The sequence below is a fragment of the Garra rufa genome, chromosome 25 (genome assembly GCF_049309525.1).
Source record: "Garra rufa chromosome 25, GarRuf1.0, whole genome shotgun sequence".
NCBI classification, from domain to species: domain Eukaryota; kingdom Metazoa; phylum Chordata; class Actinopteri; order Cypriniformes; family Cyprinidae; genus Garra; species Garra rufa.
The window spans coordinates 23,752,831-23,769,450 of NC_133385.1; the positions used below are offsets into that span (position 1 = coordinate 23,752,831).

Sequence of the window (16,620 nt, forward strand, 5' to 3'; positions counted from 1 at the left end):
GGTTTATAACAATCTGTTTAGTCTTTTATAAATCTGTAAATGTTTTTATTTTACATACAAAATATAAAACAGGGCGAGTTTTGTTTGTATAAAATAAGGCACAAAGACATCCATAGTAGCAATCCAACTCAAAGACTGACGTTCCTCTAGTGTTCGACACTGATAATGGATGAAATCTTTGTATTTTTTTTAAATATGTTTTTGTAGTGCTTCTTATAGTCCATCGGTGCAGGTCTCGTCACATTCTTAATTCCTGAATCCCATCAAACTGTCGCAAATGGAAGCGACTTTCAGTGTGTCGGACCATTGTGCGCAAGGCAACAAATCCAAAAAGAGCCTGTAAAGAAACCCCACACAATATTCAATCTTTCAGTATTTAAAAAATATATATAATCTCTCATCAATACAGAAATACATTCATACCTCAGCAAAAATAAATAAGGCCAGTATTATATGAACTCCTCTCTCCAGAGGCTGAATAAGAACAGCCTCGTTGAAGAGCTGGAACAGAATCAGTGGAAACTGGAGTAGAAGAGTCAAAAGCCAAAATCCTGCCAATTCTGGAACCTATTTTAAAAATAAGAGATGCTTAGAGGTAACAAATACTGTTATATCATAAATATTATAAACTTAGGTTTACCTTTTCTTGCAGATTTCCAACATTCCCCAGGTAGAGTCTGATGGCCTCAATCAGGGTCATTAAAATCAGAATTGTGATCAGGATGAACTTGTAATAATCTGCAAGGGCTAGGTACTATGAAAAAGCGTAACTATTTATTAAGTAGATATATCTCAGAACATTAATAAGATTAAAATGCAGTAGTCAGTTAATAATTCCAAATTTAGATGTTAAATAATAGTAGGTAGAGGAGATTTACCTTTAGCTGTAGCATCACAACCTCACTGATCCACCAGAAAGGAAAGAACCACATGTTGAAGTATAGTGACATCTGAAGAGGGAGATTCGATACTACATCCTTATCTGGTGAATAAAGACAAGTACAGTACTATAAAACCTAGCGAGCTACCAACCTTGACCGCGTTAAGTAAATTTGGGCATCAGAGGCGCGATTCAACTCAGCTGACTCGGAACTTGATGAGAATTCCGAATCATTTTTGCGAATCGGTTCTTTCGAACAGGTTCAATAGATTCGTTAAAAGATCCGCTGTTTAACTAGGCAGCTCAATAGGTTTGGGGCACAGCCAATGTAAGCAACACAGTTTAACACTGCTATAAAGCATTATTGTGTCTGCAAAGCAGATAAGGTAAGCAAGATGTGATGTTTACTAACAGAAGCTACATTACGTAGCACACAAACTCGGCTAACCAGATGAATTAGCCCAACAGCTAGCAGCTCACGACAAAGTCACCGTTTCGACACTTAAACACACTTACTCTGGTTTAGAAAATCAGCGTGCTCCTCCGCAGAGGGTTGTGTTCGGCTTTGGTCCACAAACACGGTTCTGGAGAAATCTCCAAGCCGTCGCCGTATGGGTTCAGGCAGGTCCATGTTGAGGGGAACAGACGCGAGTCCGTAGCAACGAAGGCGGATCTCTTGCGGTTGCGATGGTCCAGCTGTGACAGGGGTGTGTTTTTACTCACACACACATTGCTCAGATGCATACATGCGACATGCCGAATTAACCGTTTTTTGGAGCGTATGATGAGGAAGGAAGGTAAATTATGTGGGTTTAAATGCTACAATATTATCTATTTTTGCAAGTTATGTAAAATTATGGAAGCTTATTTCTGCCACGGAATAAAAATATTAAAAAAGCAATTTCTTTTTTTTCTGCCAAAACATTTTTTCTCTCTCTCGGAGAAATAGTTTATATTTCGTAATTCTTACTTTTGTCTTGCAATTCTGAAGAAAAAAGTCTGAATTGCTAAAATAAATAAACAAATAATACATGAAAATATATAAAAGAATTGTGAGATAAAAAGTCACAGCTTTTTAAAGTAGGCTTTCAACAACAACAACAATCTTTGTTCACAAACAAAACCAGCAACTGTTGTAAAAAACTAACTTACAGATGTTGTTTTTTCTTCTTCACATAAGTAGGCTAAGTTTAATCACAGCGCTGCAGAAACACAGTTTTAATGTAACCAATATAACCAGTTATAATGTTTTTATCATGTCAGGAATGCCTTTTACAACATTTTAGAAATGTACTTTTCATGCTACTACCATGTTTTTGTTTTGTATGGTGTGTTGTTGTTTTTTTTTAGTCTGTTTCCGCCACTGAATAAAAAAAAGGTAATGGCTACTCTGACAATTCTGACTTTTCTCACATCTTGTAATACTGACTTTTTTTTCTCAGAACTGTGTAATACAAAATCGCAATTCTTTTTTCTTCTTCTCAGAATTGTGAGATATAAACTCACAGTTCAGAAATTAAGTCAGAATTTCGAGATTTAAACTCACATTTCTGACTTTTTTTCTCAGAATTGGGAGTTTAAATCTCACAAGCCTGCTGAAAAAAAACAGCTAAAACCAGGCTAGGCTGGTTGGCTGCTCTTAGCTGTTTTAAGCTGGAAGTGGCTGGTTTTAGCTGGTATTCCAGCCTGGCCAGGTTGGTCAGGCTGGTAAAGTGGCCAAAACCACTCTAAAAACCAGCCTGCTGACCAGCTATGACCAACTAAATCCAGCCAACCAGCCTAGGCTGGTTTTAGCTGTTTTTTCAGCAGGGGATTATGACTTTATAACATGCAATTGCGAGTTATTATGTCAGAATTATGAGGTATAAACTTGCAAATCTGAGTACATATCAGTCTTTTTCCCCCCTCAAAAGTGGACTTTATAACTCACAATTAGTTTATATCTCACAATTCTGAGAAAAAAGTACAAATTGTGAGCACAAAAAGTAAGTATTGATAAACATACTTTGCAATTCTGACTTTATAACTCGCAATTGCGAGTTTATATCAATTCCCAGAAAAAAAAAAGAATTGTGGGGAAAAAAAGTATGAATTGCAAAATATAAACTTGCAATTGCAAGTAAAACAAGTCAGAATTGCGAGATTTAAACTCACAATTGCAAGTTCTAAAGTCAAACTTGCAATTAGGAGAAAACCCTGCTGAAAAAAAAAACAGCTAAAACCAGCCTAGGCTGGTTGGCTGGTTTTAGCTGGTTTAAGCTGGAAGTAGCTGGTGGTATTCCAGCCTGACCAGGCTGGGAAAGTGGCCAAAACCCCTCTAAAACCAGCCTGCTGACAAGCTAAAACTAGCCAACCAGCCTAGGCTGGTTTTAGCTGTTTTTTCAGCAGGGAAGTCAGAATTGCGGGATACAAACATGCAATTGCTAGAAAAAAAGTCAGAATTGCGAGATACAAACTCGCAATTGCAAGAAAAAGGTAAAAAAAAAAAAAAAAAAAGGCAAAATAGCGAGATACAAACTCGCAGTTGTGAGAAAAAAAAAATCATAATTCCAAGTTGTCTCGCAATTCTGACTTTATTTCTCGCAATTCTGGAAAAAAGTCAGAATTGTTACTTTATATATCTCAATTCATACTTCATAACACGCAATTGCGAGTTTATATCTGGATTCTGAAAAAAAGTGAGAATTGCGAGAAAAAAGTCAGAATTGCAAGATAGAAACTCACAATTGTGAGAAAAAGTCATAATTGTGAGTTTCTCAATTCTGAGAAAAAAAAGTAATTGGAGTCATTAACACAGTAACTCATATATATCATAAAATAACTTTATTTTTTGAATACCCTAAAATTGCATTATTTACAGCTATTGCTCCAGTTCTAAGCGATAAAAGTCTTTTGTGTAATGCCAGCATTACAGGGTTTATATGTGCGATGAATTCACAAGACAGTTTCCATTGACGTCAAGGTGTCCGAACGATCCAGTGTGTCATAAAAACGCAGACAGGTCTTGTATTGCAGGAGTTTCTCGTACAGGTGACTGTGTCCAACTCCACTACTCAGCTCCACACTCAGATCAGCATACCTACCCAAAAACATTACAAAGATTCATCAGTCAATCCTGTAAACACTCAAAATATTCATTATTATTATAGCTTTAACTGTACCTTTGTGATATTCTCCAAAACACCAGTGTGTTTATAGCCATTAATGTGGCCAGCGTAAAGAAGAACCTCTCCATGTTGCCACTGCTGAGGTTATTAGGATAGAAGTTTCCTGTAATCATAAAACACAATAGAGAGTTGCACTTTTGGTCAGTTTCCCCGATGTGCGGCCATATTGGAGATACTTGGATGTAAACAACAGCATGGATTGCACGGTTAATGTACTACTGAATACGTTGTTCTGCTAATTTATGCTGTCTAAACCATGGAAATGAAAACATAAATGTGTGGAAGCTGCTAAATCATGTAGAGAAGGACTTAGTAAGCAGGAAAGAGCGCAATATTTTGACAAACTAAAGTAAAGATATGTACGAGCAGTATTAATTAATATATTAGCCTAATATTTCACCTACCTGACTGGAAATTGCACTATTCTCAATGATTTGTTAAAACTTTTGGCAGTCTACAGTTCTCTCCAAATGTTTTTCCCAGTCCAACCGATTAGTACAGCCCAAAACATGACAATAATTGACAATTTTCAGCAGCAATAATCAGCTAAATATTTGTTTCATTTGGTTCAGTGGCATTGTTTACGTTCAGTGCCTCCAATATGGCCGATTGATGACACTTTGTGAATTCACTCTATGTTGAGTTTATGTTCTGAGACTTGACATTGCACAATAATAACAAGTTTTTCAACATTTTCAAGAGTGAAGTATGTTTACCTCCTGACACAAAATAAAGGAAGTGAATGAGGAAAGCCCCTAGAAAGCAGCCACCTCCGTATGAAAGGGTTAGGAAGTGCAAGGAGACGCCTCTAAGGTTGCTGGGAGTCAGACAGAAGGATATGAGAGAGCCTGAGCAGAGAAACAAAAGTGAGTGAATTTGTGATGTTCTTGGCTAATTCTTGGGATTGATTCAATGACCCCCTTGTCATCCAAGATGTTCATGTCTTTCTTTCGTCAGTCGAAAATAAATTAGGCTTTTGAGAAAAACATGCCAGGATTTATCTCCATAGAGTGGACTTCAATTAGCCTTTTTCACACTTCCGTGTTTCTGGCTTCCGGATTGGCGCTCGCAGGGTAAAAGTTTTTCCGGTGACAGCAGTGGCCGTACTTAACGCGTAAATTCGGGAATTTAAGTCTATTTTTACAAAATAGATACTATGATACTATGATATATACCGGGGTTTTACTCTAAAAATAGCAAACATTTTTTCAAAAACTGTGTGTCAGCTTCTGGTCATCACATAGACTGTTTATTTAATTATGAATGTTAGCACTTATAATACAGTACAGTTTTGAGTTTTGCCGTTCTGTCTATTTGGTGCTGGCTGTGCATTGAGTCTTCACGTCATTTTTTTCGCGATTATTAATGTTGTTATTATTATTATTAAAGTAATATTGTATTTTCTACTTGCTCTCCTTTGCATTATTCATTTTACGGTGTAAATGTACGTTGCATAATGTGCCCAGGGATATATATACATAAAATAATATAATACTAAACAAGACAAGACTCCGATTAATGGCTTTATTCCATTTGGATCTGGATTACGTTGCTGTATTGAGTTTATGCATCATCTGGACTCAGAATTGTTTAATTTAATCATGGGAAAATGTGCATTTGGATATAAATGCTGTCAAATGCTGTCATAATTTACCATGATGTAGTGATTTGAGGGAAATGACTGAGTAAATTGAGAAAATACGCTTAAATATACCGGAGATTGAGAACAGAAACTATAGCTGGCGCTATGTTGCGCATATTTTATTGATGAGTCAGCGGTCCGAGTGCCCATATAAATCACAAACAAGTAAAAATGTTGTTTCTTTGTTGATTATATAACAACAACTTGGAAAACAGACAAAACAGAAAACGTAAAAGGCATTATTTGAGACAAGAGCATATTAATATAATAGGCGCAGACCTGTAGCGGAACTGACTTTACCCTGCGCTGACGTAATTTCCGATTTTTGTGAAAAAGGCTTAGGCAAAGAAAGTCAAATGTCCTTTACAAAAAAAGGTAAAACGACAATGTTGGATGATTTTGAATAGAGGAGAGGAGAAAATGAGATGGAGTTTTTCACCAAACCTTACCTTTTGAAACAGACTACTCAGATGAAGAACTAACTGCATGTGATCTTTCCAACATAATTATGTAATTTGTGAAGTCTAGCTAATGCAAGACGAGCATTTGTGGTTAAAATGTATATAATTTTAATTTTTCTTTTAGTAAATGACAGATTGTTTTGCTAGATAAGACCCTTATTCTTCAGCTGGGATCATGTAGAGCCCTTTGAAGCTGTGCTGAAACTGCAATTTGGACCTTAAACCCCATTGAAGTCCACTATATGGAGAAAAATCCTGGAATATTTTCCTCAAAAACCTTAATTTCCTTGCGACTGAAGAAAGAAAGACACAAACATCTTGGATGACATGGGGGTGAGTAAATTATCAGGAATATAATTCTTTAAATGAGCATATATTTTGTCTTTTAGAAAGTGAATTGAGAATACGTACAAGCTGGTGTCACAAAGGCCTCTGCCACTCCCAGTAAAATGTACTGGGGAGTAAGCTGGAAACAGGTCATGGAGGACACATGCAGGACCTTTCCTGATAATGTCTGCTCCACTTGTGGATAATCCTTCCTGTGGATTTCGGAGATCCCTGCCAGTAGTGCTGAGAGAGCTGCACAGGCATGACCCACAGCTGCAGGTAAACATAGTTTAAATAACAGTGCATATAAAATGTTATTTTACCATCCTCTATAATTGCTATTCTTTCTGACAACAAAGCACTTGAATGTGAGAAGCTCAATAATTACCACTTTCGAAATGGGAAGTATTGTACATGAAGACAGCTTAAGTTGAACAAGCAATTTATCAATTGTAGCTTGGATGCTCACTTATGAATGTGGCTGGTGAGGGCAGGATTTTTTTTGGAGACTGGTAGCAGGTGTTCAGAAGCTCCAGCAGTGGTGCTAAGATTAACACTGGCAGTATACTGATGACCTTCATCACTGCTACTGGCAGGAGAAAGCCGTTGAGTTTTAAGTTGGAATGCATCGTCTGTAGATAATAGCCTGATGGGATCTGTTAAAAGAATTGATTATTGATTAAGAATAGATTTTACAGAAGCTAGTTTGCTGAACAATTCAAGTAAGCATTAAGCTGTTACATACAGTTGAAGTCAAAAGTTTACAAACACCTTGCAGAATCTGCAAAATGTTCATAATTTGACCAAAATAAGAGGGATTATACAAAATGCATGTTATTTTTTATTTAGTACTGACCTCAATAAGGTATTTCACATAGGAGATGTTTACATATAGCCCACAAGAGAAAATAATAGTTGAATTTATAAAAATGACCCTGTTTAAAAGTTCCCCTTGATTCTTAATACTGTGTTGTTACCTGAATGATCCACAGCTGTGTTTTTTTGTTTAGTGATAGTTGTTCATAAGTCCCTTGTTTGTCCTGAACCGTTAAACTGCCTGCTGTTCTTCAGAAAAATCCTTCAGGTCCCACAAATTCTTTGGTTTTTCAACTTGTTTGTGTATTTGAACCCTTTTAAAAGTTCAGTGTATGATTCTGAGATCCGTCTTTTCACACTGAGGACAACCGAGGAACTCATATGCAACTATTACAGAAGGTTCAAACGCTCACTGATGCTTCAGAAGGAAAAATTATGCATTAAAATATTAGGGTAAATTTAACTTCTGGGAAACATGTAACTATCTTTTGTAGCCTCTGAAAGACAGCACTAAATGGAAAAAAGAAAAGAAAAAGATTTTCTGGCAAAATAAGAAAAATCTTTCGAGAAAAATCGACTCATTAATGTCCTGCAGTTATCCAATTGTTGGAAAGGGTTCAAATAAATAAAAATGCTGGAAAACCAACGAATTTGTGGCACCTGAAGGATTTTTCTAAATGACAGAATGCAGTTTAACTTTTCAGGACAAACAAGGGACTCATGAACAACTATCACTAAAAAAAACCACAGCTGTGGATCATTTAGGTAACATTCAGGTAAGAATCAAGTGTATGTAAACTTTTAAACAATTTTTATAAATTCAATTATTATTTTCTCTTGTGGACTATATGTAAACATCTTTCATGTTAAATATCTTATTCAGGTCAGCAGCACTAAAAAAAAAATTACATGCATTTTGTATCATCCATCTTATTTTGCTAAAATAATTAACATTTTGAAGATTCTGCAACTGTACTCACCTGGGTAATGCAAGCTCGATATAAAACCTGAAGTCCAAAGAGTGGGAAAAGTTTGACTAGGATCTTGACATTTTCTACGCTGGTCTCACTGTAACAGCCCCCATTGTTTTCCTTGGCACGGTCTAGCCAGTTGGCAACATCTCCGCTTAAATGGCGATAATGGAGGCAGCACATTTTGAGAGAATTCAGGAACACTCCCAGCGTAGTTAGCAAGGAACTGCCTGTTAATCCACAGATGAAAATTGGTTAAAGAACAGAAATTAGAACATATGTGACCCTGGAACACAAAACCAGTCTTAAGTAGCACAGGTATATTTGTAGCCAACAATAGATTGTATGTGTCAAAATGATCAATGTATCTTTTATGCCAAAAATCATTAGGATATTGGCCCGGTTTCACAGACAAGGCTTAGACTAAACCAGGATTAGCAGATAGTTCAATTAGGATATTTAAGTAATTTTTATAAACATGCTTAGAAAAAAACATTACTGGTGTGCATCTTGAGATAAAACAAAGACACCGATATATTTTAAGTAGGGCTCGATTAAAAAAAATAATCTAATTAATTAGAGGCTTTGTAATTAATTAATCGAAATTAATCGCATTTTAATCGCATATAAATATTTGACCTGAGAACAGTGAGAAGTAAGTTTTTTCATATGGATTTTTAGTATACCATTGAATAATGACTGAATACATAAGCCTAAGTAACAAAATATTGTTTATTTTTGTTCAACCAAGTCCAACAGACCAGTGCAATATTGCCATTAAGTGTAGCAATAGGCTCGATGTGCTGCGGTGAGATGCGAATTCCTTGTTGCATAGCTTGCACACAACCATGCTCTTATCGACGGTTCCATCCATTCGTTTTTTGTAACAAAATTTCCCATCCACAGGGCCAACCAAAGCGGTCCCATCAGCTTTTTTGTCCATGTTCACTGTGGTTTGTTTTGCTGCGTCCCAATTCGCCTACTTATACTATACCCTATAAGTATGTACTCTTTTTGTGAAGAAAAGTACATACTTTTGAGTTTGTAGCAGAATAGTAGGCAGGCTTTGGGACATACTACTTCGTCATAACTGCTTCTTTAAGGGATGCTCTGTTGCTTAGTTACCTGAATCCTGTCACTGTTTAAACTGCCCTGTCAATCATCACAGTTAACATTATCTACATTTTGTTTAGAGAGAAATTAAGAGGCACGTTCTTTAACGAGTCTTTCATGCAGAGAACTTTGCTCTTGTGTTTGCTTAATTATGCATTTAAACGTTAATGACCAAACCTATCATTATAAATGTTGCTGCACATGGAATATAACGCGGATAACATTTAAAAAATATTTTTTTTATCAGGTTACACACTGATTATTTATCACTCAAACCCCTTTCTCTACCTGTCCGTTGGTCGCGCATATCCTCCATGTTTGTAGTTTAACACTTTTTATGCGTGTTTGTAGTTCTAATCGAATCCTCGTTCACGGCGCAGTGTGTTGTGGGCAGTATTAGCCGTTAGAGTGTGCATTGATCGTTAAGTAGTAGACCATCCGGGAATCTTTGGAATACTTTTTTAAACATACTACGATTTGGGACGTACAATACTATTTAGGACGGCCGCAGCTTGTCTGAACTCTAGTTGGTGCTTCAGTATAATCGGTCCGTCGAGTCTCATCCAGTGAGAAACGTTCCGTGGTGCAAACCTAAGTGCGATTAAAATGCGTTAAAAAATTTTAATGCGTTATTTTTGTGTAATTAATTAATCTAAATTAACGCGTTAAAGTCCCAGCCCTAATTTTAAGATCAGTCAGTGCAAGTTTCTTTCAGTTCAAACAGCTCAGACTTACATTTTAGTCTAGGACTAGGCTTAAGCCTTGTCTGTGAAACCGGGCCTTAAAGTAAAGATTATGTTGCAAGAAGATATTTTGTATATTTCCTACTGTAAATATATCAAAACTTGATTTTTGATTATTAATATGCATTGCTGAGAATTTCATTTGGACAACTTTAAGGGCAATTTTCTCTGTATTTTTTTTTTGCACCAAAAATGGACCCTTATGACTGGTTTTGTGGTCCAGGGTCAAATATGCCACCACTGTCACTCTGCATTTCTGTGTGTATATGTATAATGAATGGCTGTTACCTTTTTTTGGACGGAAGGTGAGCTTGTTGCGCACCATGTGAATGGCGATGAGAGCGAGGAGAACAGAAGTGAAAGGGATGAGAAAACACAGGTTTTTGGCAACTGACTGCTGAATGTAGGCAATCCCCAAAAAAACAACTGTCGAGTTCAGGTTGACCAGCCAGTAAAACCTGTGGATTGTGAACAGCTGCAGCATTTGAATCTATTGAACAATGTGCCTTAAAGGGATAGTTCACCCAAAAATAAAAATTACCCAATGTTTAACTCACCCTCAAGCCATCCTAGGTATATATGACTTTCTTCTTTCAGACGAATACAATCAGAGTTATATTAAAAATGTCCTGGCTCTTCCAAGCTTTATAATGGCAGCGAATGGGTGTTGAGATTTTGAAGTACAATAAAGTGCATCCATCCATCATAAAATAAACTTCACACAACTCCAGGCGGTTAATAAAGGCCTTCTGAAGTGAATAGATGTGTTTGTGTAAGAAAAATATCCATATTTAAATGAACAAGCTTCTGGCAATTAGCCTAAGCGAGAGATTACGGTTTATAAAGTTTTAAATATGTATACTTTTCTTACACAAACGCATCAGTTCACTTCAGAAAACCTTTATTAACCCCACAGAGCTGTGTGGAGTACTTTTTATGATGGATGGATGCACTTTTTTGGGCTTTAAAATCTCAACAGCCATTCACTGCCATTATAAAGCTTGAAAGAGCCAGGATATTTTTAATATAACTCTGAGTGTATTCGTTTGAAAGAAGAAAGTCATATATACCTAGGATGACTTGAGGGTGAGTAAACCATGGGGTAATTTTCATTTTTGGATGAACTATCCCTTTAAATGTGTACTTAGTAAAAGCATATTTCTACAATGTAAACTGTAAACTTTTGCTTTTTATATCCACAAAACTAGGTGCCAGTATATGTACAAGATGGCTACCTTTTCTACCAGTGCAGCAAAATGCTGTATTGACATGTACAGTAGAACAAATTCTGTGTTCAGATTATGTTTTAATGATGATTTATCATTTTACCAGTTGAAGAAGGATAGGAGCAGATGTTGATCACAGCCTTGAAGATGATAGGATGCCATTGGGCAGAGAATGGCACGAATGCCACCAATGCCAAGAGCCACAGCAACAAGTGCCGTGTAGAATAGTATGTGTTGCTGGTGAGGCTCAAGTTGATGCACAATATTATGTGTGTTGATATAGAAATCTTCAAAAGGAAATGCGACCACGGGAAGCAAGGCGGTTCCTGTAAAAATGGACCAACAACAGAAAGTTAAAATTAAATAAATAATTAACTATGATTAATTCTGTGCTTACAGAATTTTTAGGAATTGTCTGATCTTTAATAAAAGCAATATATAGGAAAATACATTTTATTTTTTAATAAAAAATAGATAATTATAATTCAAATGTATGTATAGGTTAATAATTAAATAATTAACTATGATTAAGCCTGTGAATACAAACCTTTTATTTTTTAATAAAAAATAAGAATTATGATTTTAATTTATGTGTAGATTATTAATTAAATATAATAATTAAATAAGTGGTCAATTCTGTGATTGCAGAACTTTTAAGAATTGTAAGATCTTTAAATAAAAAAAAATTCTAATTTATATGTAGATTAATAATAACTATAATAATAAAATAAATCATTAATTATGTGATTACAGAACTTTTAGGAACGGTCTGATCTTTAAAAAAACTAATATATAGAAAAATACATTGTTTTTTTTTAAATAAAAAGATAATTATAGTTAATTTATATGTAAATTAATAATTTAATATAATAATTAATTAAATAATTAACTGATCAATTCTGTGATTACAGAACTTTTAAGAACTGTGTGATCTTTAATAAAACCAATATATAGAAAGATACATTTTATTTTTTTAAATAATAATAATAATAATTATAGTTTTTATTTTTATGTAGATTAATAATAAATATAATAATAAAAATAAATAATTAACCAGGATTAATTCTGTAATTACAGAACTTTTAGGAACTGTCTGATGTTTAAAAAGACTATATAGAAAAGTAAATTGTTTTAATTAAAAAAAAGAATTATAGTTTTAATTTATATGTAGATGAATAATTAAATAAATAATTAACTAAGACTAATTTTGTTATTACAGAACTTTTAGTAACTGTTTGATCTTTAATGAAACCAATATGTAGAAAAATAAATTTTATTTTTTTAATAAAAATAAAAATTCTAATTATAATTTACATGTAAATTAATAATGAAATATAATAAGTAAATAAATCATTAACTATGATTAATTCTGTGAATACAAAACTGTTAGCAAGTGTTTGCTCTTTAATGAAACCAATATTTAGAAAAATACATTTAATTTTTTTAATAAAAATTAAAAGGAATTATAGTTAATTTCTATGTAGATTCATAATTAAATATAATAAGTAAATAATCAATTTTGTAATTACAAAACTTTTAGGAAGTGTTTAATCTTCAATAAAACCAATATATAGAAAAATGCATTTTATTTTTTAATAAAAATAAAAAAAAGTATTTTAATTTTAATTTAAATGTAGATTAATAATTAAATAAATAATTAACTATGACTAATTCTGTGACTACAGAACTTTTAGGAACTGTCTAATCATTAATAAAAACAATTAATAGAAATATATATGCATATATAAAGAGTTACATTTTTATGTAGATAATTAAACAAGATTTTAAATTAGTTCGATTATTTTAAACTAAATTACATTCAATATACATTCAAACGTTTAGGGTCAGTAAGATTTTTTTTAAAGACATTTACAATGTTTTAGAGCATCAAATCAGCATATCTGAATGATTTCTGAAGTAAAATCCATTTGAATAGAAAAGTTGTAATAATATTTCACAATACAGTTGTTACTTTGTTTTTGATAAAATGCAGCCTTAAAAATATTTAAAAAACTTTTTCAACCCCAAACTTTTGAACAGTAGTGTAATTCAAAATTTCAATTGCTTTATTTAATAATTAAATAAGTAATTTTACCATTGGAAGTTTGCTAAGGCCCCCTAGTGGGCCCTGGATCACTGGTTGAGAATGAGAACCACTGTCATTTACCACATAGTCCTTCAACTTCAGATCTCTTCAAATGGAAATTTGAACATAAAAAGACAATACTTAGCACTCTACGCTATTCTAGTGCACCTCCACATAGGTAACTGTATGTTTCATTAGGCAAAATCCTGAACAAAACAAGTGGCAACCACTAACCGAAGAAATGAAGTAGCGCACAAAAACAGAGAACCGTCGTCCTTCCCAAACACGTCTCGGCAAACCATCCCACAAGAACCGGAGTGAGTACGCTGGCTCCCACAAAGCATGTGTTCACCATGGCTGCCTGATAGCTGCTGTATCCCAGCTTGATGGTGCAGAAGAGGATCATATTGCAAACAATCCCGAAGAAGGTGAACCTCTCGAAAAGCTCCACCAAGAGTACGCAAACAATCACCTGCAGCTTCTTACGTTCCTTACGCGGCTTGCCGACCGTCCCACCGTGATATGAAGACGTGCAGATCCCATGAGGGAGGTGGCCATCGTGTGTATCAAAAGGATCAACGGGCAACATGTTGCTTCTGGAGATCTTCCTGTGGAAGTGATGTTCAGACAATGCCGATCCCACATCTCCATTACTAGAGAACCAGACCAGCAATTCCTCACAAACTTGTGAAATCTTGTGGAGGCCTAACAACAGAGCCTTAGCCAGAAGGACAGAGGTTCATGATGTGTCTTCTGACTGAGGTTTCTGGGTAATGTTGATGCACTGGTTCTCCTCACTAATGTATTGAACTTCGTCGGTCTCTGGTCGAATCTCATTAAGATGGATGACGTGGCGGCAGTGATGATGAAAGTGGTTTCAGAGACGTGAGACATACTTTCATAATGAATGTTTTCGGAGAGCCGGCGAAGAACATGCTTTGCTTTCCTTGTGGAGAAAAACTAAACTGGATTGGGTTTCGAATACATGATCTTCAAGTATATTACTTCATCTTCAGGTTTTAGAAGACGTGTTTTATGAGGCCAGGTTCCAGTTTTTAGGATTTGTGGAGCCGGGCCTGTATTTTTTTTCATGCTTGTTTATTTATTTAAATGGTGTGAAGTTGAGGGACTTAATGATATGTCTCTCAAATCCATTTCACAAGCATGTATCAACGTGGTGCTAGCAAATTAAAGATAATTAAACTTTTAAGCACACAAGGTGCCGCTAGTTTATGACACCCCACTGTGAAAGGCGGCTGAGAGGCAGTGCCAAAATAGTCAGCATGTGAAATGCAAAATCACAGGCCCATCTTGATGTCTGTCTTTTATGGTAAGATAGAGGATGTATTGTTTTTATTATTATTATATATTTGATTTGTCATTTTCATCATGTTTTACATGAGAGAGAAAATAAGAAATAATTTATATAATATTTATTTTCTTTAGTTTGATGGCTAATTTATTTACTTTTTCCTCCAGCTTGATGTTGAATTGGATGAATGAAATAAAAAGAAAACAAATTGATTTATTTAAAAACAGAAAATAATAACACATAATAAATAATATGTATTTATTTATTTACTTTATATCAGGTTGATGTTTAATTGGTTATTTGAATAAATAAAAAGAAAGAAATAATAATAATAATTAGATACATACTTATTTGATGTTAATTTGTTTAATTCAAAGCAGAAAATAATACATAAATATTATTCACATGTTTACTTATTTTTATTTAGGTTAACGTTGAATTGGTTATTTGAATAAAAAAAAGAAACAAATAAAAATGGGTTAGTTTGAATAAAAAATAAGTAAATATAATAATATAATACACATTTATTTGTTTATCTATTGTTAATGTTTGTAATTTTAATACTTATACTTATTTGATGTTAATTTGGCTAATTCAAAACAAATAAATAATACAATACATAAATAATATTTATCTATACTTTTCACCAGATTGATGCTGAATTGGTTATTTGAATAAAAAAGAAACAAATAAAAATAGGTTAATTTGATTTAAAAAGAGAAATAAATAAATAAACATAATAAAAATGCACATTCATTTATTTATTTATTGTTAATTTTATTCAAAACAGAAAATAACATAATACATAATAATATCATTTATTCGTTTGTTTGTTTTGAAAACAAAAACGAGAAAAACAATTATACGTAGGTACACGGACCATTTATCTATTTGTTTACTTTTTATTAGGTTGATGTTGAATTGGTTATTTGAATAAAAAAAAAAGATAAATAAATTTAATGATAATAATAATAATAATACATACATATTTATTTATTTGTTTTTTTGATGGTTATTTGGTTAATTTAACTCAAAACTGAAAATAATAAAATACATAAATAATTATGATCGATTTACTTATTTTTCTCCAGGTTGATGTTGAATTAGTTATTTGAATAAAAAAAGAAACAAATAAAAAAGTTGATTAATTTGAATAAAAAAAGAATATAATAATTTAATACTTATTTATTGGTAATTTATTCAGAACAGAAAGTAATATACTGCATAATGAATGGTCCGTTTATCTATTTATTTACTCACTAGGTTGATGTTGAATTGGTTATTTAAATAAAAAATGAAAAATAAAAATGGGTTAATTTGAATAATAATAATAATAATAATAATAATAATAATAATAATAATAATAAAAATCATATGTATTTGTGACCCTGGACCACAAAACCAGTCTTAAGTCGCTGGGGTATATTTGTAGCAGTAGCCAAAAATACATAGTATGGGTCAAAATTATTGATTTTTCTTTTATGCCAAAAATCATTAGGAAATTAAATAAAGATCATGTTCCATGAAGATTTTTTTTGTAAAATTCTTACTATAAATATATCAAAATGTAATTTTTGATTAGTTATATGCATTAAGAACATAATTTGGACAACTTTAAAGGTGATTTTCTCAGTATTTTGATTTTGTTGCACCCTCAGATTCCAGATTTTCAAATAGATGTATCTCGGCCAAATATTGTCCTATCCTAACAAACCATACATCAATAGAAAGCTTATTTATTGATGTATATATCTCAATTTTGTAAAATTTTACCTTATGACTGGTTTTGTGGTCCAGGGTCACATTTGATGTTAATTTAGTTAATCTAATTAAAAACAGAAAATACATAATCATATTTATCAATTAACTAATTTTT

At 33.3% G+C, this 16,620-nt stretch overlaps 2 protein-coding genes across 2 annotated transcripts; both read right to left on the reverse strand.

Moving 5' to 3' along the window:
- Nucleotides 1-16: 16 nt before the first annotated feature.
- Nucleotides 17-1,549, reverse strand: tmem17 (transmembrane protein 17). The gene is made up of 5 exons (XM_073832149.1): nucleotides 1,397-1,549; nucleotides 879-982; nucleotides 641-754; nucleotides 424-567; nucleotides 17-337 (listed from the first exon to the last, which is right to left on the reverse strand). Exons 1-5 carry the CDS (start codon nucleotides 1,509-1,511, stop codon nucleotides 239-241), a joined length of 576 nt encoding a protein of 191 aa, XP_073688250.1. The 5' UTR covers nucleotides 1,512-1,549; the 3' UTR covers nucleotides 17-238.
- Nucleotides 1,550-3,814: 2,265 nt separating this feature from the next.
- slc15a5 (solute carrier family 15 member 5) lies at nucleotides 3,815-14,021 on the reverse strand. The gene is made up of 9 exons (XM_073831376.1): nucleotides 13,667-14,021; nucleotides 11,450-11,672; nucleotides 10,409-10,578; nucleotides 8,274-8,494; nucleotides 6,947-7,133; nucleotides 6,562-6,750; nucleotides 4,764-4,895; nucleotides 4,042-4,150; nucleotides 3,815-3,959 (listed from the first exon to the last, which is right to left on the reverse strand). Exons 1-9 carry the CDS (start codon nucleotides 14,019-14,021, stop codon nucleotides 3,815-3,817), a joined length of 1,731 nt encoding a protein of 576 aa, XP_073687477.1.
- Between the last annotated feature and the right edge of the window lie 2,599 nt (nucleotides 14,022-16,620).